At 41.6% G+C, this 19,711-nt stretch overlaps 2 protein-coding genes across 13 annotated transcripts in view; one reads left to right on the top strand and one right to left on the bottom strand.

Moving 5' to 3' along the window:
• The window catches only part of PPFIBP2 (PPFIA binding protein 2), a 92,744-nt gene extending 80,375 nt beyond the window's left edge, over positions 1 to 12,369 (top strand). For 9 of the 12 annotated variants that reach the window (XM_072337553.1, XM_072337558.1, XM_072337556.1 and 6 more), the window contains 12 exons: positions 909 to 941; positions 1,478 to 1,616; positions 2,146 to 2,274; positions 2,818 to 2,968; positions 3,135 to 3,246; positions 3,938 to 4,026; positions 4,930 to 5,058; positions 5,699 to 5,824; positions 6,444 to 6,632; positions 6,978 to 7,148; positions 8,733 to 8,798; positions 9,412 to 12,369. In XM_072337553.1, coding sequence (XP_072193654.1) covers positions 909 to 941; positions 1,478 to 1,616; positions 2,146 to 2,274; positions 2,818 to 2,968; positions 3,135 to 3,246; positions 3,938 to 4,026; positions 4,930 to 5,058; positions 5,699 to 5,824; positions 6,444 to 6,632; positions 6,978 to 7,148; positions 8,733 to 8,798; positions 9,412 to 9,483 — 1,406 coding nt within the window. In that variant the 3' untranslated portion in view covers positions 9,484 to 12,369. Of the gene's footprint in view, positions 1 to 908; positions 942 to 1,477; positions 1,617 to 2,145; positions 2,275 to 2,817; positions 2,969 to 3,134; positions 3,247 to 3,937; positions 4,027 to 4,929; positions 5,059 to 5,698; positions 5,825 to 6,443; positions 6,633 to 6,977; positions 7,149 to 8,732; positions 9,387 to 9,411 lie in introns of those variants that run through there. The other 3 variants (XM_072337557.1, XM_072337559.1, XM_072337560.1) reach the window with 3 other exon arrangements.
• On the bottom strand, positions 607 to 19,345 carry CYB5R2 (cytochrome b5 reductase 2). Its single transcript, XM_072337569.1, has 10 exons — positions 19,155 to 19,345; positions 18,928 to 19,074; positions 18,503 to 18,575; positions 16,702 to 16,808; positions 16,230 to 16,359; positions 14,744 to 14,827; positions 13,961 to 14,046; positions 13,130 to 13,229; positions 12,380 to 12,586; positions 607 to 1,567 (listed from the first exon to the last, which is right to left on the bottom strand). The coding sequence occupies exons 1-9, from the start codon at positions 19,167 to 19,169 to the stop codon at positions 12,414 to 12,416; spliced, it is 915 nt and encodes a 304-aa protein (XP_072193670.1). The 5' UTR covers positions 19,170 to 19,345; the 3' UTR covers positions 607 to 1,567; positions 12,380 to 12,413.
• Between the last annotated feature and the right edge of the window lie 366 nt (positions 19,346 to 19,711).

Here is a 19,711-nt window from a genome sequence, read left to right on the forward strand (position 1 = left end):
AGGTGCGCTCACTTTGCCCACTTGCAGTGATCCTGAGCTTGCTGATGCTGTCTTAAAAAACAAGGAAACAAACCAAACCACACGTTTATGCTGGACTGTGTATTAAAAAAAATGACTCCCTAATCCCATCCTGCTACATTTTAATGCGTGACGTTTTCCAGTACAACCAGCAGCAACGTACATGTTTCAGGGGAAAAAGTGGTTTGTTTTTATTGTTGTGGGGGTCACAGTTTGTTGTTGGTTTTTTTGGTGTTTATTTTGGTAAGGCCTCCTGGTCCTAAATGCTGCTAAGTAGCATAGCTTAAAGATTTCAAGAGATTGGTGGTGGATTGCTTTGTTGTTGGGTTGGTTTTCTGGGGGGAGTTTTTCTGTGATCACAGCGTTGTAGTTTCCCATTAATAGTCTGCAGATAATTTATTAGCCATGCTATTAGGTCTTTTATGTGCAGGATCAAAGGATGGGGAATCTTGTAAAGCAGAGTGTTATTCTAGAAACAAGCAATGAGTCCTCAAAAGCACTGAATTACCAGAGTCTGGTTTGTTTCTTCCATGCGCATTAAACTCATCGTAACTATCACATAGTTCTGTGTTTCACAGAAATCTGATGTGGTTTTGGGCATTGCTTTATTTCAGTAGTATACACTTCACGTGTTACAACTGCCAAAGAACAGACGAAATATAAACGATCGTTCCTATCTATCTCTTTAAGATGACTGGTCCAGGATTCCTGGGGCTTGTGCCCAGCAACGCACAGTCCCTTTCATGTCAAGCATAACAGCTTTTCTTTTCTTTTTGTTTCTGCTTTTAATGCTCAGCTTACTACTTTGCTCCTCTGTAACTTTATTTTGCTGGTGTTTTATATCTTCTTTGCTTCTTCATCTGACTTTCTGCTTCTTGGGATGACTGAAGATCGCATCAGGAGTGTCAGTGCACCCGTGCTAGGTATCGTATCCAAACAAGATGCAACTTGAACGTGAATTTTGCTGCTTATTTTTTCCTTTCCTTTTTCCCTCCCTTCCTCTTCTCTGTAAAATACTAACACTGAGTGCGCAGTCCAGACCGAGCTCCTTAAGTGTAGTACTGAAATGAAACCTTTAGCTGTATAGCATTCAGATGGAATCTGGGTTTTTTTGTTTGTTTGTTTGTTTTTGTTTTAAGATATTTATTCTTGGTCTTATTTTGCTTTCACTGAAGTCAACAATAAAACTCCCACTGATTGTGAATGATGAATTTTGGTATTAAAAATAGGAAACGCAAGAGCAGATCAAGATCTGGAAATAAGGTTTTAAAATAAGCTGAAATAACAATATTATAGTACCTTTTTCTTGTATCAAAAGTTCAACTACTTTTTTTTAATACTATTTTTATGCAATAACAATTTTACAGCTATCTGTACTTCATGTTTAAGAATTAGTCTGCCATAGAACAACCCTGTCACATTCTGTACTAATTATTGGCAATTATTGTTGTTAACCCAGGAGAAACAGAGAACATGGATGGTACAGTAGTTTCAGATGATCTTTCACCTCTTTCTTCGGGAACGGATTCGGGTCCACAGTCTCCACTGTCTCTAGAAAACAGAAAGAGTCCAAAAGGGATCAAGAAAATCTGGGGAAAGTAAGATCATGTTTTTTAGTTCCTTGTCACAGCATTTCAAACTGAGAATTCAATCAGTTCTCATGAAAAGGCACAGCAAGTGTAAAATGAAACTCAGGAGAAGGAGGGAAAGCAGCTCTCTGATTGCATAGGTGTGTCTGTTTGTACACACGGGTGGAGAAAAGTGGACGGTAATGTTCAGAGTGCCACACTAGTGGAAGAAATAATATATTCTGCTGTGTTATTATGCTGACAATTGAGAATACCAAGTTTTACTATGTTCCTTCTATCTACTTCAGGACTGCAGCCGTTTACAAGCCTGGCCTCTGGTGTGAATTATTATTTGAGTTGAAGGGTCATGGCTGCTTTGCAAAGCTTTTCTTTCTATTCTGAGATAGGTTTGCCTGCTACTTCATCAGCTGTCGCTTGAGTCAGATGTTTGTGCTTTACAGGAAGATTAATACAACTTCTAGCTGCCATTATAGTTTCCATATGAAACAGTTTGTTGCCGGATGCTAACAGTACTGTCTTGGCACTCTTGTTTTGAAAGAATAAGAAGAACTCAATCTGGTAACTTCCCTGCAGACGATCTGGGTTTGGCAGAGTTTCGAAGGGGAGGTCTCCGTGCAACAGCTGGACCTCGGTTATCCAGATCAAAGGAAACCAAAGGCCAGAAAAGGTAACAGTTTTTCTTTTCTTTTGCACAGACTATTATATAGTGCTTTTAAAATACACTGAACAGCAAAATGTTCCTCGTTTGAAATGTGCATTAACATACTTAATTACACGTGGAATTCAATTCCACAGCTGGAAAGAATTTCTCTGGTAGAAAGTGTAGCCAAAGCAGTTTGCCCATCTGCACTCCTTCAACTGCAGGTAGCAGCAGCAAAATGTCACCAGAAAATTTCTCATCATCTCCTTTGGGGAATATCTGCAGCCATCAAGATTCAGCAGTTACCTTTTTCTTCCTTTCCCATTTCTATCTGAAACTTTTAGCTTCCTGCCCTGCCTCAAATGACCAGTAGAGGAAGCTGGGCAGTCAAATTAAGAAGATGCTCGTACCACAGCATGTATTGCAAGAATGGCTGCTAGAGCTGATTACTGCACAACACGGAGCACACTGGGACCTGGCCTGTAGTATCTCCTTCAGTCTGTGATGGTCTTTCTTACAATTTCCATCGTCTTTCCCTTACGGCTTTCAACGAGTTCTATTATTTTTCAGTGACTACAATGCTCCATTTGCTCAGTGGAGTACTGAAAGAGTTTGTAACTGGCTTGAGGACTTTGGTCTTGGGCAGTACGTCATTTTTGCCCGGCAGTGGGTGACTTCAGGCCATACACTATTAACTGCGACACCTCAGGACATGGAAAAGGTAATGCTTGTACCTGTTTCTCTTAAGCAAACTCCAGTTGCTTCTGTATAACCAGGCCCCTTCCTACAAAGGGCAATTCTACATCTTTGAAATGTTTTCATGATGTTTGTTTTGCCTCTGTCTCTCCTCATCTCATTAAACTATTTGTTAATGGTTATTATTACAGGAAATGGGAATAAAACACCCGCTGCACAGGAAGAAATTAGTTTTGGCCATTAAATCGATAAACACAAAACAAGATGAGAAGTCTGCACAACTTGATCATATCTGGGTGACACGTAAGTGCTTGAAAAATTACTCAGAAAAGTTTGTGTTTCTTCTATATAGTGAAGTAGACAGTAACAAAAAACTGAAGTATTTTCAGATCAATAATCAGATGAATTTTTCTCTGAGCAGATGACTGTGTGGTCTATGTGCACACTGGGCACAATCTCACATGTAAAACAGCACTGGGTTGAATACTTCATAAAGCACATATCGTGTAATAACCTGATGATGGCATCCGTGTTTCACAAATTGCTCCACAACTTTTCTGCAATCTGAATGGAAGAGTTCCCATGCAAAGTTTATGCTATAAAACAGCATCTGTATTTGAATGTTCAGAACAGCACAAAAATCATCGTTCTATGAAATAACTTGTCCTGTTGAAACTTAGCGCTCTTAAAAAGATGCCTGGTGACTGCTCAAACATGCTCAGGCAGCCCATCCTTCTTGAGGGAGAATGAATATAAATAGGGGTGGGAGGTCTCAGTCTAGCAAGAGCTAAATTACGCTGCACAAAGTACATACTTAGAATACAGCATAGGTATTGTTGACAAAGCTGGCTGCTGGGAATTGCTTTGAGGTCCCGTTAAGAGGCTGTCCTTTGGAAAGCAAATAGGTAGAACGAGCTACTGGAATGCCTCAGAAGAAGCCGGCTTCATCCTCACTGATGGAGATTTGGGTACACCATTGTTTTTCTATCTGCAGGCTGGCTTGATGATATTGGTTTGCCTCAGTACAAAGACCAGTTTCATGAGTCCAGAGTTGATGGGAGAATGCTGCAGTACTTAACTGTGGTAAGCTCAAATCTTTTTTGCCAAACTCTGTACTTCTGAATGAGCAAAGAAACGCAGGTTTTTTTACAAACCAGAAACAGTGCAGGTAGGAACTTCTATGTATTGTTTAGTGCAACATTACTTGTTTTACACGCCTCAAGAATAGTAATACAGTGTTATAGCTGACTTCTGCATTAAGTTTTTCCTTTCGTTCCCACACAACACACTGACAGTAAAATGAACTATTTTACATTCAGCTTCTGGAATGTTTTGTTCTCCTCACTTAAGTTATCAACAACATTAGGTAATTCATGGGCAAGCAACAAATCCAGTAACTTGTACAGCTCTCATCAAATTAGCAGCAAGCCATACAATACTTAACAGAATCACAGAATGGCCTGGGTTGAAAGGGACCATAATGATCATCCAGTTTCAACCCCCTGCTATGTGCAGGGTTACCAACCACCAGACCAGGGACGGGGCATCCGCAACCTCCTTGGGCAACCTGTTCTAGTCTGTCAGCACCTTCTGAGTGAAAAGCTTCTTCCTACAGCTTCCCTGCCCAGGTATTTGTATTTTTATCATTGCACAGTAACATAATTTAGCAGTTACCAAAAATACAGCCTTGTCTAAGCTGCTTGCAGAACCTTTCCCATAGAAGTATGATCTCTACTGGTCCATGCCAGGTATGAGTTGCTAGCTTCTGTGATCCTAGTCCAGCACAATCTTAATCGGGTCAAAAACTATCCATGAGCCTTGATTTTACTTAACAGACTATCAGCTCTCCTTTCATTTTTAACCATATTAATATGGTACAATACTATATACAAAAAGCTACATACAAAGCTTGAAATCTTTCTTCTTGGCAAAAGAACCTGTTTTTGAACGTATTCTGTGCTGCTTAAAATACTTCCTCCTTTACAGAATGACCTTCTCTTTCTGAAAGTCACTAGTCAGCTGCATCATCTGAGTATTAAGTGTGCCATTCACGTGCTGCACATCAACAGTTTTAACCCCCACTGTCTACGCAGACGACCAGTTGAGGAGGTAAAAGTATGTTTAAGTAACTTCATTTAAACAATTGCTAATTACTCCATTATTATTTTCCACGAATAATAAATAATACCTCAATCACAGCTATTGGGGAATGGCCTCTAAAGCGGTAGCTGTGCTGCATTCCTGCTCTAGAATATAACACATCCTCTCTTATAATAAAAACCTGCCCAGTTCACAAGTGATTGAGCTACTTACTAGATGAGTCTTATGCATCTTTCTTTTAAAATTATTTACTCAGTTTTATGTTAATTCAACTTTTGAGTGAATTATTTGGAATGCTCTTTTTTGGCTGTCTTAATTATAAACGACCGTATTGTTTTCACTCTACCTGGTCGCAGAGCTTATTCATAGTGATACTATGACAGCCTTGTTAATAATGCTCTTCTCAAAATGTATGTGTTTTTTACACCCAGCATGTGTACTCTATTATTTCGGCATTTGATGCAGTATATAGGTTTAATCTGTCCTAGACTATACGTACCACCAGATCAGAGGATGTTTAAGAGGTGCCTTGAACAGAAAGAGGAAATGTGTTGAAAAGGGAACAATGTTTTCATCTAAACTTGAGATTCATTTTGTGAACACACTGTGACAGACCAGGCTGCATTCTCATCATCTTTTCTGGTTACTTGAACAGAGCAACGTTTCACCTTCTGAAGTAGTGCAGTGGTCCAATCACAGAGTGATGGAATGGCTCAGATCAGTTGATTTGGCAGAATATGCACCAAACCTCCGAGGAAGTGGAGTGCACGGTGGCCTCATTGTAAGAATGCTTTTTAATATCCTACTACGTATCTGTAAAGAACTGATTAAGACTGTGATGCAAAACTTATTTTAGCTGGTTCTTGTCACGCAGCAAGAAACACAAGTGGACATTTGCAAAATGAAAGCACGATCCGGCATTTTAAAAAGTTTATAAGAGAAAATTCAAATAGAAAAGCAACTGCTAAGCTGTCATTGCTGAGCTGTGTTTCTGTTTAACAGCAGCAGTAGTACATTAGAGAACAACAACCAACCTGTACTGTTGGAAAGTTACTGTATTGCTACGTGTTTCTTGGGGCAGCTTTAATAAATTATGCTGATTCCTTGTCACAGGAAATAATTGTTTTGAACTCACATGTGTCTTGCCTGAAAAGAGTTTCTCTGATTCAGAATTCCATTTGTAGGCTAGAAAAGCCAAAAGTTCTGAAATGCTGCGATGCTGATGTGCTGCAGACTTTTTGAAAAAATAAAATAGAAAAAAATGTCACAGTGCTACTGCCTTAAAAAACGTCTGATGTAGACAGATGGAATGAAGAAATCCCTCTGCTAAGGGCCGTAATGACTTCCTATTGCAAATATTTAACCATATTATTAATAAATATATATATATATTTTAATAGATTCTCGAACCCCGCTTCAACGGTGACACGCTGGCAATGCTGCTGAATATTCCACCTCAGAAGACCCTACTGCGGCGCCACCTAACAACCAATTTTAATGTCTTAATTGGACCAGAGACACAGCAAGAAAAAAGGGACATAACAGAGTCAGCAGCGTACACACCTCTGACCACCACTGCCAAAGTTCGGGTACGTGCTGCTTTTGAAAACGAGGTATTACAGGATTGCAGCCTCACTCTCTCATTTCTCATAAAGAAAATACAGAACACACGTATGTGAGGGGGGAGGGATCAGTCCCAGAAGCAGCACTACGTTATTCTTTAAGGCATTTAATTTGTAGCTATCTTTTAAAATCTGCTTCTGAAATGAGCGTGCAATCTCATCTTTTCTTAGAAGGGAGTTTATTTAAACGTATTTAAAATGAACTGTGTAATTCCCACTTTGAAAGCAAAGTATACAGCTCTCCAGCTATGTACTTGAAGGACCACGGTACGTGAGTTTCAATGTCTAAAACTTGCTTTCTTTTTATTTTAGCCAAAGAAACTTGGATTTTCACATTTTGGAAATTTAAGAAAAAAGAAATTTGATGAATCAACAGACTACGTTTGTCCTATGGATACAAACCCGGGTGCTACGAATGGTACTCAGAAGAACTACACTGGATACAAAGGCCTTAGTCCACTCACTGATAGGGAACTGGATCAGGTGGGACAAACAGACTGATGCCATTCTCATCTCATCCTCTTCCTGCATTCCAAAGCTTGCAAATAATCAAACATTAGCATATAACAGTATTTGCTGCACCTGCATGAACTCATTGAGAAAGTACTGGCTATGGACACTTGAAAGAGTTCTATACTAAGAATGTCCAGGTTTGTTGTTTTCTATCATCAACATAACAATGAACTCATCCATCTTCACGCCCTTTTTCAGGAGCCTAACACCTTTACACTACCAAGGTCAGTGTATTTCAGCAACTAAGGTAGAGGCAGCAGTAAACAGAAGATTTTTGTACTTTTGGCTTTTGTAACCTGAGTATGGCACGCACCTTTTTTCTTTATATTGGCAGTTTTTAATGTGAGAAGTTTATTTGGACTAATTTGTACAGAACTATCAAGTTACATATTAAAATACAACTGGATCGTAGATTTCTAATAGAATAATCAAGGATTCCAACTGCATTATTTCATTTTGTACAGTGGGAAATAGTTATGCTTAAACAGTATACGTGAAAACAATGGCCTCAGTAATTAACAAGATTATTAATAAACCAACACTTAAATAATTCACTTTTGTCATTTAGTAGTGAACTGCTTAATGAAACTGTGTCCAGACACTGCAGTAATGATGAAAATTAAAAGCCACCGAACTCTACTTTCTTGTTGTGTAAAGGAATGTAAACCCTGAAAAACAGAGCTACCGAAGGCTTGTGTGGCAACATGCAAGACCTACATTAGAGGCAGCTGGGGTGAACCATCCTATTTCCAGTGACCTTAGTGAAACGTTTTAAACGTAGTGAGAAAATGGCCACAAAATTGCTGAGACTAACTGTGGAAGTCATTCTGTCATCTGCATGGTTACTGCATCTAACATCTCATTTGTTTTCATTATCTAACCATTGTCTTTTTCAGTGTGTGCTGTAGTAAAAATCGAGTGCTGTTCCTACATGGGGGCAGTAGCGAGACTTGACAGAATCGAATATACACACTAATTTACTATGGATGTCCAGTCACACAGTTAAAGAGTCGAAAAGGAATTCATTAACTCTGAGCCAACAGCTTACAGCGCTGTTCAAGCGTTACAGTAATATTCTGTTTTTCACTACGAGAGTGGCTTTTAACTTAAGCCTGATTTCTAAGTGTGGTCATGCAGCAAAACCTCAGTGCCCTAGTGATAGCCTTTCTGTGTAAACAGAGGTAAGACTGTTATTGCTTGCCTCTGGAGGCAGTGCTATTACTGGAATTACATGTTTCATCTCCTGGAAAATGTTTCTCTTCGCTGATAATTAGTTATGCTGTTTCTTTTCTTGTCTGAATTACAGCTCAGGTTCTGTAAATCAGCTTTCTTACTCAGAATTCAATCCTTCTTTAGTCCTTTTTTAAGGCATTTTCATACACTTCATAGCATGGAGACGTTTTTCTTAATAAGCAACTTGGAAACATGCTGAAATCAGCTTTTAAAAGTACAGCACCTCCATTTGTCGAGGCAGAGAGCTCCCCGTGATGCATGTACAGTGAATAATATTGCACATACTGTCTGAATTGAATTAGCTGCTGAATACTTTTGCAGATGGAACACTCAGAAGGAACAGTAAAGCAAATAGGGGCTTTTTCTCAAGGAATAAGCAATCTTACGGTACGTACCACTTTCATTCCTTTTGAAGTCACAAATGTATTTCGCTAGAGCTCAGTGAAATTTGGGTATCGCTAATGGTGGTTAAGAGTAGTAAGTGGGTCAATATTCTTGTTATGCACCTCCTTGTAGCCTGGTTGCACATGGACATCCAAAAAAAACCAAAAAACCAAAAAACATCCCCCAAAATTGCTTAGAAAATACTAGAAATTAAGTTTCTCTTCAGCATCTTGTAAGTTTTCACCAGTTCTGTCTATCTCCTTGACACAGCGAGAGGCATCGCTCCCAAAGACTAGCAAAGAGGTAAGACTTGAAAAGTACGAGAGAGAGAGTATCAGGGGGAAATAAATCCCTGTCTACTCCTGGCTCCACTTCAGTCTACTTTCATTAAATCAGTTAATTGATTGAAGATGTATGGACAACGCCACACACAACCCTTGTCTGAGAATTTCTACTTTTGCTATTTAAAGCAGCTGTTCGGGAGATTCCCTTTAATTTTATGTGGCTCTAACCCCCTCTGTTGTGAATCTGATCTCATTACAGTAGGATTTCTCTAACTAAATTATAGGCCTCTGTCTCTGTCTACTTGTTTTAATATTGCTGTGATTTTTTTCAGACAATGTTAAGCCAAGATGAAATGCTAAATGACAGCAGATTTTTAACACCTCCTTTAGAAGACTGGAGATGATATTTCAGCATGACCAAGACCGCTAATACCTCATGCCTGCCCAGGGCAGGCCAGGAGAAGCCTGACACCGTGGTACAGAAAAGCTTTACCTCTTTTCCTCCAGCGACACACACTCCGTAGGATTTAGCACTGTTAGCAGAGCAACACTTGACAGGTAACTGCATTGCTTTCCATACAATGTAAAGTCAAAGAGGTGCGGAAAGAAGTGCTACACAATTGTTTCTTACACAGAGTCTGGAAAGCCACTATGTTTTATCCTTATGTTTTATCATCTTTCACATGGTATGTTTATGTGCTGTTATAAAATACTTTTTCTATATATTTTTTTTCTATTTTTATAATTAAGTCGTAATGGAGGAATCATTAATATTCTTTTATACCACATGGACTAATCAGAGGCACCCAGCAATTCAGACAGGTGCTGGCAAGCGCAGCTCCCTATTACTGCATTCACACTACAGATGCTTTCCCAGAAAAGGATTTTCATCTCTCATCCTTTTCATTTGTATGTGCCCTGTGCTTTTTTTTTCCCCAATAAGCATGGCTTAGAATAGGAAAAATCAAACGTAATAGCATCTGTCAAGCCCTTGCAGGAAGGTGACAATCAAGATGGCTTGTTCACAAATCTCTAGCTAACTCAAAGGGCAATCAAAATAATTAATGTAAGATATAAGTAAAATACTCGAATGATGCTTGCTGTACTCTGCAACAGAATTTCCAGCGTGATCACTTTAAACTGTAGGCCTTGAAGTTGAACTGTTGACAGGGCTTTACTGTACTTTCCTGTTTTGTCTAAAATGAATAGTACTGAGGAACGCATCAGGGTGCTCCTAAGCCTTCTGAACAATCCACACAGTTCAGAGAGAACACTCAGCATAATACCTGGTTGATATAAGATGCAGAACGGGTTTTCAGGAAGAAAAGGAATGATTACAAGACTATTTTCTTTTCCATTGTTACAGCTAACTAAACATATGCCTGCAAACAGCCTTCAGGACTGGAGCTGGTAGTAGAAACTGTAACATTTGCATGAGAATTGGTCGTGTTATTTTACACTTTCAGTTCTCCTTTCATTCCAGCTACAGGCAGATTTTTATGCAGTGTTTTATTTAGCAGTGGGAGATCAACACCACTGCCCTGCCACATGTAAAACAGGACTAGGGGTGCATCAAGCAAGCACTAGAGTTTCTTTTAAACACCTGACAAAATAAATCTGTAGCTATGATACGGAGGTAGGTACGACAGCAATACTCTAACAGGGAAATGCAGCTTCTGACTACTTATGCAAGGGGCAGTTCAAGGGTGACATTTTTGTGTTCACAGCTGCAACTGCTTGTGGAATCTGATAGCACAGGCCTTTTATGTATTAAGACGGTACTAACACAGTATATCATACAGAGAAATGCCAGAAAAGATATCTGCCCAACTGTAAAGAAACTTTCTATGGTTATGCACGGTTTGCATTACTCCCTCCTTTCTGGCTACAACATGTTGGTTTATATATTAATATAAGCCCAAGGGTGAGCTACTCTTAGCCACAAACCTTCCAAAACAAATGGGAAATCTAGGTTGCTGTCCAGAATATGTAGCAAGGGCTCTTTGAGAGCTGTCTGGGCCTCACTTCATGAGACCTTCATAACCTTGCACTCTGTCATCAAGCTGTAAAACCTAAGCATGATTTAATGTCCAAAATGTTAGAATTAAGGCTGATTTTTTCGAGTCACTTTAGAATTAAATAAATAAAAATCCAAAGGAATGATGAATGAGTCTGTACATGAACAAACTAAACATGCCAGTCGAGTACCCCTCTGATCTGGCAATGCAATAGTGCAGTCAGCCCACATCATATACTAACAGACACATGAAATACCCTGTTGGGTTAACTAATCAGATTCATTCTAGTCATAATACTGTAATAACTGCTTGGCAGGGGTAGCCTTAATATCACTGAGCTATTCCAAGCAGCCTTCCATTTCTCTTTTGAGGGTGTACTTATAACTCACTGTTGTATTGTGCTAAGTTGGATGTGAATATTCAATCTATGCTATCTTCTTTTTTAATATAGTAAGAAATCCTAGTTATAACACAGGCATACATGCTTTGTTATGAATACATTCTGAATATTCTATTACTTCCTGACTGTGGAATGAGTGTAACAGAAACAAAGGTAGCCGATCTCTTATCAGGGACAGATAAAAGCTGTGTATCCACAGCTGTGAATGCCTATGTCTTTCTCTGCATTATTGCTACAACATCCCTCAGTTAAGCTTTAACTACTAGATATTTTGCTTCAGAGGAAGTAAAATATTCAGTAAACACAGTTGTTTGCAACTGAAGAACCAAGTCTTCTGTCTCTGAGATTTTTCAGACCATAAAGCAATTGTAGCATCAACAAATTCCTGAAAACGAATATGCAGAACTGCATGCACTGATGACTAAAAATCCTACATGGTGAAAATACTCAGACAAGGCAAGATAAATGTAAGACCAACTCAGCAAGGCTTACAATAGGAAGGAAGAAGCCATGCTTTCTCTTAAGCAAAGGGAATGGCCAAAAGAACAAGCACTCAGGCCAGCAGGAGGCAGCATAATATTATAGAATCCTCCTCGATACCAAGAACGAGAATTATCAATACTAAGCAATAAGCAATTACTACATGTTACCTAAATTTTGATTAGACGCTTTTTAGAGGCATACTGTGGCATTTTGCTTACAGTCTTGCAAAGGGCTGCAAACCAGCATATTGAGGAAAGACCGTTCTTTGTGAATGAACTGATTATCTATAGAGTTTTCAGTTTTACAGCCCTCTCACAAATTCCATGTCAACAAACACAATTGAGAAATACTGCACAGTTACATACCAGTTATTCCTGTAGGAAAATATGCAGTACTTACTTCAGAAAAGGTGCTGGATGACACAACGGTGACGTTAATAGGAAAATGTACTGCTCTTGGGATAGCCGAGTTTGTCTAGGTTGGGCTGACAGGCAAACTGAATCATAGGTGGTGGCCCACACATAAGAATGAGCGTCTCACTGCCCGGGGAAGGGAGGTGGGTTTTAATCATGTCTGCAGTGACGAAGCCAGAACTGTACTTCCAATCTGAAACAAACACATCAAACTATTAACTTGACTCTGTACAGTCTGAAATCTTTTTAAAGTACGTGTGATCTTCTCGCAAAGTAGCTGAAGCTATGACACCACCCCTGCAAGCAGAGACAGGGACAAATCTCTCACTGCACTCAAACCTTGTGGTTCCTTTCAGGGAGGACAACAAGCACGAGGATAACAAGAATCTGGCTGAAAAGGGCTATGCAGACAAGAATGTCTATGAATACATGACAGCTTTAAGCAAATTAGATTATCAGCCAGGAATAAACAAGAAGAATAAATTAGGCTTTCTTCCAGGAGAGAGGTCACCCAGGACAGTTGTACAGGCACAGACTATTCAGATCTGTGCCACTCTACACATCTAGAAAATCCTAGAAAAGATCATCCAGTGGTAAGGTTACAAAGCTCAGAAAAAGGATGCTGCCTATCTCAACATGCAAAAATACATACTTTAAACTGATTTAATGACACAAACATACTGCTGTTATTAAAACAGCAGCAGTTTTCACAAGACTAAGCACATCCAGTGTGTACCTTGTGGAGGCCTGTCCAGCGTATACCAGAGCGTGACCTGATCGGGATGCCTCTTAGCAATGTCTTCTAGCTCAGCTCGGAGCAATATATCCTTTTCTGTCTGCAAAATAAGACTGCTGTTTAGCTCTAAAGCATCTTAAGAATAGCCTCTGATGGGAGCTTACCTAGCATGTGACAAGACAAATGCAATGGTAACTCATTCAAACTTTCCCTTTGTGTGACAGGTTACTATCATTACAGGCTTTTATAAATTCAGATAATGAATAACCAAATGTGAGACTAAACTGTCACCTAAACACAGTTTTAAGGATATCAATCTGAACAACTTCGGAATCCCAACTAGCTCCTGTTAACAACCCTGGTTAACAGAATTAAACAGAACCAAGTCCTGTTTCTGTGCAGTCAGTCAAGGAGAAAGATGAGCAGGGGGATAAGGATCTGTTCACGCTGTTTATTCCAATACAGGAACTAGGGAGTATAGGTGAAACTATGAGCAGCCATCTTCAAAACAACTAAAAGACCACACAGTGTTGATAAATAGTTGCAGATATTTTTCTAATTCACTTTCTCCTTAAATCATTTTAACCCAAGACAATATAATAAGAACTTATTTAGTAACCACTTCCCACTCCTATCTATGCTGATCATATTAAATATGCCATTTCAGATCACATTTTGTCATACACGTTCAGCTGAAATTACAGATCAGACAGACACCAGAAGATACGAAGCATGTAGAGCAGTATTTTCTATGTCACAGAAGCTTCAAAGACTTAGGTAAGCAAAAAAAGCAGGCGATTAAAGGGCAAACAGACATATCAACACACTTACCTGGTTAGCAAAAAGAAGGTAACATTTTGTAGAGTCTTTGGGATCACTTGTGATATGACGGATCAGCTGCAACATAGGAGTTATTCCTGTTCAAAACAAAGCAGTTAAAAAAAGCATTTATTTCAATCCACCTAAAGCTGCAGTTTCAATATTCCTGCTGCCTTCACTTGGTTTTCAGTGGGAGCTCATTTTACACAGGGCTACAAAACAGTGAATTTCTACTCTGTGCCAAATGCAGAAGTCGAGGGTTTTTTGTTATTCCAAACAGATTAAAATTAAAAGAAAACCACAATGTTTGTGTTCTGGGGCTTTCGACTTTGGCTTTCTCTTATCACATCCACTGATTTCACCTCCAGGATATTCTTCTAAAATATTTTTGTCATTGGCATTGGAGCTCAGAGCGTAAAGTGATTTCTCTGAGGTCACACAGTAAATTGAGACTAAAACTACAAAGAAGCTGCTAGCTCTCAGCACCGAGCTCAAGCTTCAGAATCACCGAGCACTCATGTATAAGGAATACAAGTTAGATGCTGATAACATCAGGATTCAGAAGAGAGGAGATCCAGTGAGTGCTCAACTCACAAAACTGAATCAACACTTGAAACGTGTTCTTAACCCCACGTGGACCCAAACACCAAATACATGCAAGCGGTGTGAAAGAACGGCTTGGTGCTCACAGAAGTGCTCTGCTGCCAAAGTACAGTGCATTAGACTTCTCACAAGCATCCACGAAGACCTCTTAATTCCCTCGAGTGACATCTGCTGTACTGAGAGCAGTTGTACCTGTTCCTCCAGCTATCATCCCAAGATGTTTTGCAAACTTCTTCTGTGCTTCAGACTTCTTATCAGGCTTGATCAGAAAGTTACCTAGAAGAAATATTCAAAACCTATAGATAAAAACAAATACAACTTCCATGGGAATATATTATTACTGCCTACCAATCAATTAGGGCAGATCTGCTGGACACGCTAAGTGTGCTTAGCACAGCACCGAGTGCAAAGGCTAGAAGCCTCTGTACACTTTTAGCTTTGAACAACTGATTTACACCTTCCCAGCTACCCAGCATCATTTATGATCGACTCAGGAATTCCCATATCACTGACTACATCACTCAGCAACTGTGAAAGCTGGTGGTAGCTAAAGGTAACCCATAACCTTGGCAGAGAAGCAGGTTTATTAGGCCACCTTCATCATCCTCATCTACACCACGGATCTAGCCATTTCTGTCTGCATTCAAAGGAGTTGTATTAAGCATCAGGCAAGATGCCACAAAGATAATCAGGTATGTTGGAGGCTTGCATACTTTCAGCAAGAACTTCATTTTTGTCTTCTGTTTTCTGTTAACGACATTGTTGTGCTGCTTGCAGTCAGTTAGGTGACTGCCTTCTATTGTCCTGGGATGAGACCTTGCAGATTTCTGCTCTACACCTGAGCACATCATTACTTTAAAACTGTTACAAAACCAGACAGGTTGTATTCACCCAAGAGAAAAGCCCATGACAAATATCATACATGAAAGGCACTGGACATAGTCCGGTTATCTTTAAAGAAACGTGTAACTAGTAACAAGCTCTCCTAGCTACTACTCTTCATAGCAACCAAATCAGAGCTGAAAGGAGTGTCTGTAAAACATACATCACTCAAGGCCTCTGAGATATAACTGATTCATCATGAAAGGCCATGATCCAGGGAAGTGCTGAGCACTGCTTCCCCCAAAGCAGGAATATTAAGTGCACAGTGCCTCTCAGTCGAGATGAATACAAAATCCTTTGGTCTTTTACTAGCATCTTCAAAGAGGATTCTTTCTCTGAACACACGACACACACACGACTTCCAGCCAGTTCAGACCTGGTTTAATACCTAAATGGAGCCAGCTGGCTGTTAATATGTTACTTAGTAACACTGCTGAGTTTTTCAGAGGGCATTTGAGGCTACAACCCACCATCTATCTGGAACATCTCTCTCCAGGTCTGTCTCCGAGGGATTTCCAGTGCAGCCGCCTTAGTAATATGCAAAAGCAGATTTTTCAGATGTAGTTATATGGTCCCAAGAGTAAAACAACAACTCGCTATTACTCTACTGTAAACACTTGAGTACTCTTCCCATCATAACCAACTCTGATGGGCTTCTGGGCAAGATCAGAAAGTGTAGATTTTCTCTTTCCTGCTTTTCAAAGCAGCTTCTCTGCAAACCACATTTTATCAAATACCTCTGATAATAACTAATTCTGTTCCTCCCTTTTGCTCTCCCACCTCTGTGTCACAGTACCTGACCCCTTGTAGACAAGCAGTCCGTTTGGCCCCCTGAAGTCAATAACATCTCCAATCTTCATGTTGTCTAGGTACTGGGACATCTTCCCACCTTCTGGGAACTTGGGATTCACATTTTTGTAGTAAACCTATGAAAACAATCATTTCTGTGACATCAGCCATTAGCTTTCACAGAGTCAGAATGATACACTGATGAACACAGCAGTGCCAGGTCTGACATTTACCATTAGAAAGAAAGATTGTGACAACTCTTTGCTCAGTTATCTGTTGTGCCACACAACAGTAAGCAGGCTAAGTAAGTAAAATGCCCTCTGCAAACAGACAGGCACATAAGAACATGTACCAAGCAGATTATCCCCTCCTTTCACCATCCCTCCAACAAGAACCTTACGTTACCCCCATTTCTGTAATCACTCCTATAGTTCCCTCCAGTAAGCAATTCATCTGTATTAAAGGAAATCAACATTTACCTTTATAATTAAATCAACATAACCTTTTGTCTCATCACTGGAAACTGGGGTATAGGCTCGGATCACCAGATTACCATTGATCTTTGCAGAAAGGTAAACGTGTTGGCCTAGGGAGAAAGAATCACAATCCAGTGATTTCATTTTTTATTACCTGGCTTCAAAAATCTTACTCAGCACAGAAGACAAAACAGGAAAGCATGTATTGTAAGCCACCAAGCACAAGCAACAATGGAGTTCATCTTTGCAACATAAAGGGTATATAAACCGTTTAGTCTTAACCACTGTATCTAGTCAGGAAAAAATGGCCTTTAGCAAGCTGTACAGCTCACTGTTATTTTCATGGCACACACGTGCATATGTATTCTCACACAGTTCACCTTCAAATAAGAGCCAACACAACAAGTGCACGTTCTTCTACAACAAACTGCAGAGCTGTAGGGTAAATCCTTCTTTGTTCAGTTCCAGGGAGTTACTGTTATGCAAAGGATGCTACATTGGTAATAAACAAATGGTCCAGGCTGGAAAGTTCGGCTTTCACCAGCTGATGTTATTTTGTGTTATCCTGTGCTGTTACATATTCACAACAGATCTGTACTGCTGAAAAAAAAGAAACCAATCTCCTTCACAACCCTAACTTCTGTAGTTTTTCTCCAGCTTACACAGCTTGGCTGCGGAGGGTACCCGCTTTATAGGATGCTCTGTTCTGTATTTAGATTTGGTATTTAACTAATAAAAGCACAGCATCTGCTGCCACCCAGCTTCACAAGCAGCAGCGTTCATCTGTATGTATAAACAAAAAGCAGGAGCAGCGGCAGCAAAATGATCTTGGTACAAAGTAGAAGGTGGGAATGCAGCCCATGCAGTTCCAGAATCGCATTCCTCATTTCTTAAGAATAACCTCCAAATCAAAACAAGCGTGTGCCAAAGCATTTATCATTTGCTGAGTTAACATGGTTAGTTCGGTAGCCTGAAGAGAACCTGAACAAAGACTGGTGCTCCAGTGGCTGCATGCAAGGAGGACATGCCCACAGCACAGAACTGGAAAGGCCTTGACACTTGTGCATACAGCAAGGCAGCTGCCAACCACAGCACAGTGCAAACAGGGCTGCAGCTGCCACATCTGCACATCAGCCAGGGGCACTGCTCTGCAGAAATTACCATTAATTCAAGGTCCAACGTTCAATGCCATCACACTTTCAGGGTACGGGAAAGAAGGCTGTGCCAATCCTAGTCTGAAATGAACTTCCTAGTGCAGAAAATAAGCCAAAGCTGTACACATATCTGTCAAAGTTCAGTGCATGCACAGAAACAGCTCTGAACATTGCAACATCTTTTCTATAAATTTCCACTGGGATCTGCATGCAATAATTACAGCCTTCGCAGGCAGAAGAATTCTATTCCTTATCTGTGGGTGTGACTGTACCTGCCAGAAACCTGAGGGCACCTGACAAGCTGAGCCACCAGTGGAAAAGCAGCTGTATTCAAAAGTTCAGACAGGTACCTCTCATGCCTGTATCCTGAGAGGGGTTAATTTCCTCACACTGGGACAGTTTCACCTCAGTTTCACCCTCTTGTTCTGAACCACACCACGCAGTGTAACACAAGCAGGACAGAGCACACAGAAAATCTGAGCTGTGACTCTTTGGGAAACCTGGCTGGTGCTTCCCTCCGACACGGCAGCTTCCAGGTGCAGCTCTCAACTCCATCGTTTCCTGAGCTCTGAATTCCGACACAGAAACTCAAGAACTTACAAGTCCTCGTTATCACAAATACACGTATTTAAATGTTTTAAATTATTTACCTACGGGGAGTCCCAAGACATGATCTGGTGAAGGGAGCCCAAACCGGAATTTCTTAGTGTCATGGCTGATTTCCTATTCAGAAAACACGAAATTCAGAATGAAGCCAACACTCCACTATAGCCGATCTCAGGCTCTACCCCACGCTGCGGGTTCGGAGCCCGTTCTTTGTTAGCACGCAGGCAGGGGCCAGCAAGGGCCGCTGAAATGGCTTTGCAAACGAAGTGTACGCAGCTATTCAGCTTTGGGACCCACGAGTTCCGCCCTACGGCTGCACGCCCCCCCCAGCACCCGCACTGCCCGCGGCCAGCCGGCACGTCGCAGGGCTCGCGGCCAAAGGTCGGGCGGTGCAGCACGAGCTGCGGAGTCGCTCCGCAGCAGCCCGGGGTCCCGCAGCCGCCCCCCCTCGCGGTGCTCCGCCGCTCACCTCTTTGCCCACCAGCGGCAGCGGGTATTTGGCCTGCGGGTCCCGTAGCGTGACGGGGCGGCCCGGCTCCCGCCCCGCCCCTCTGAGCAGCAGCAGCAGCAGCACCGTCGCGGCCACCGCCACCACCGCGACGACCACCGGTGTACCCTGCGGGGAGAAAGGCAGCGATCAGGGGACGCCCGGCCCACTTCCCCCAGCAATCCCCGGCCCCGCGCCCGGCCGCTCACCGAGAGCGCTTCCATGGCGGCGGCTGCAGCCGGCAGGCGCACCAACGCTCCGTCTCTCCGCCCTCCCCGCCCTCCGCCGAGCTCCGCCTCGCGCTGCCCGCGTTGCCCGTGCGGCGCGGGGGGAGTGCGGCTTTGTGCGGCTTTGTGCGGCCGGGCTCCGCGCTCCGCTCCGCTGCTCCTCCGCCGCCCCGCGCCCAGCGCTGCAAAACGATCGGCGCGAGGCTTCCGGCGGGGTGTCTGCGTGGTCTGCACTGCAAAACAGCACGAGTCAGCTCTTGTGCTGAGTCTGCATAACCGCGCAGTGCGTGCCTGCAGTGGGAGGCTCACAAGCGAGTCTGCAAATTCCCTTCCATGCCGTATTACAAAGAAGACGTTTGTACTTACACGCCAGCACAGAAAGTGTACGTCCAGGTTTTAAGCACTCGGGGAGCCCTTGCTGCCTTTCACAGCAGCAGCCTACCTTTGGATTGCAGGGCTTGGGGAGCTCCTCTGCAGCTGTTAAGGAATAAAGCATACAGCATTTATGCAGAGTCCAAACCAAAATACAGTTGCATTGC

The sequence above is a fragment of the Excalfactoria chinensis genome, chromosome 5 (genome assembly GCF_039878825.1).
Source record: "Excalfactoria chinensis isolate bCotChi1 chromosome 5, bCotChi1.hap2, whole genome shotgun sequence".
Taxonomy (NCBI): Eukaryota; Metazoa; Chordata; class Aves; order Galliformes; family Phasianidae; genus Excalfactoria; species Excalfactoria chinensis.

Excerpts from the sequence above, each read along its gene's own strand:
- CYB5R2 (XM_072337569.1), bottom strand. Across the intron at positions 14,828-16,229 it reads GCTTGTCTACAAGGGGTCAG|GTAACTTTCTGATCAAGCCT; the intron begins GTACTGTGACAC and ends TATTTCTTCTAG. Across the intron at positions 14,047-14,743 it reads GATGATAGCTGGAGGAACAG|GAATAACTCCTATGTTGCAG; the intron begins GTACAACTGCTC and ends TGTTTTGAACAG.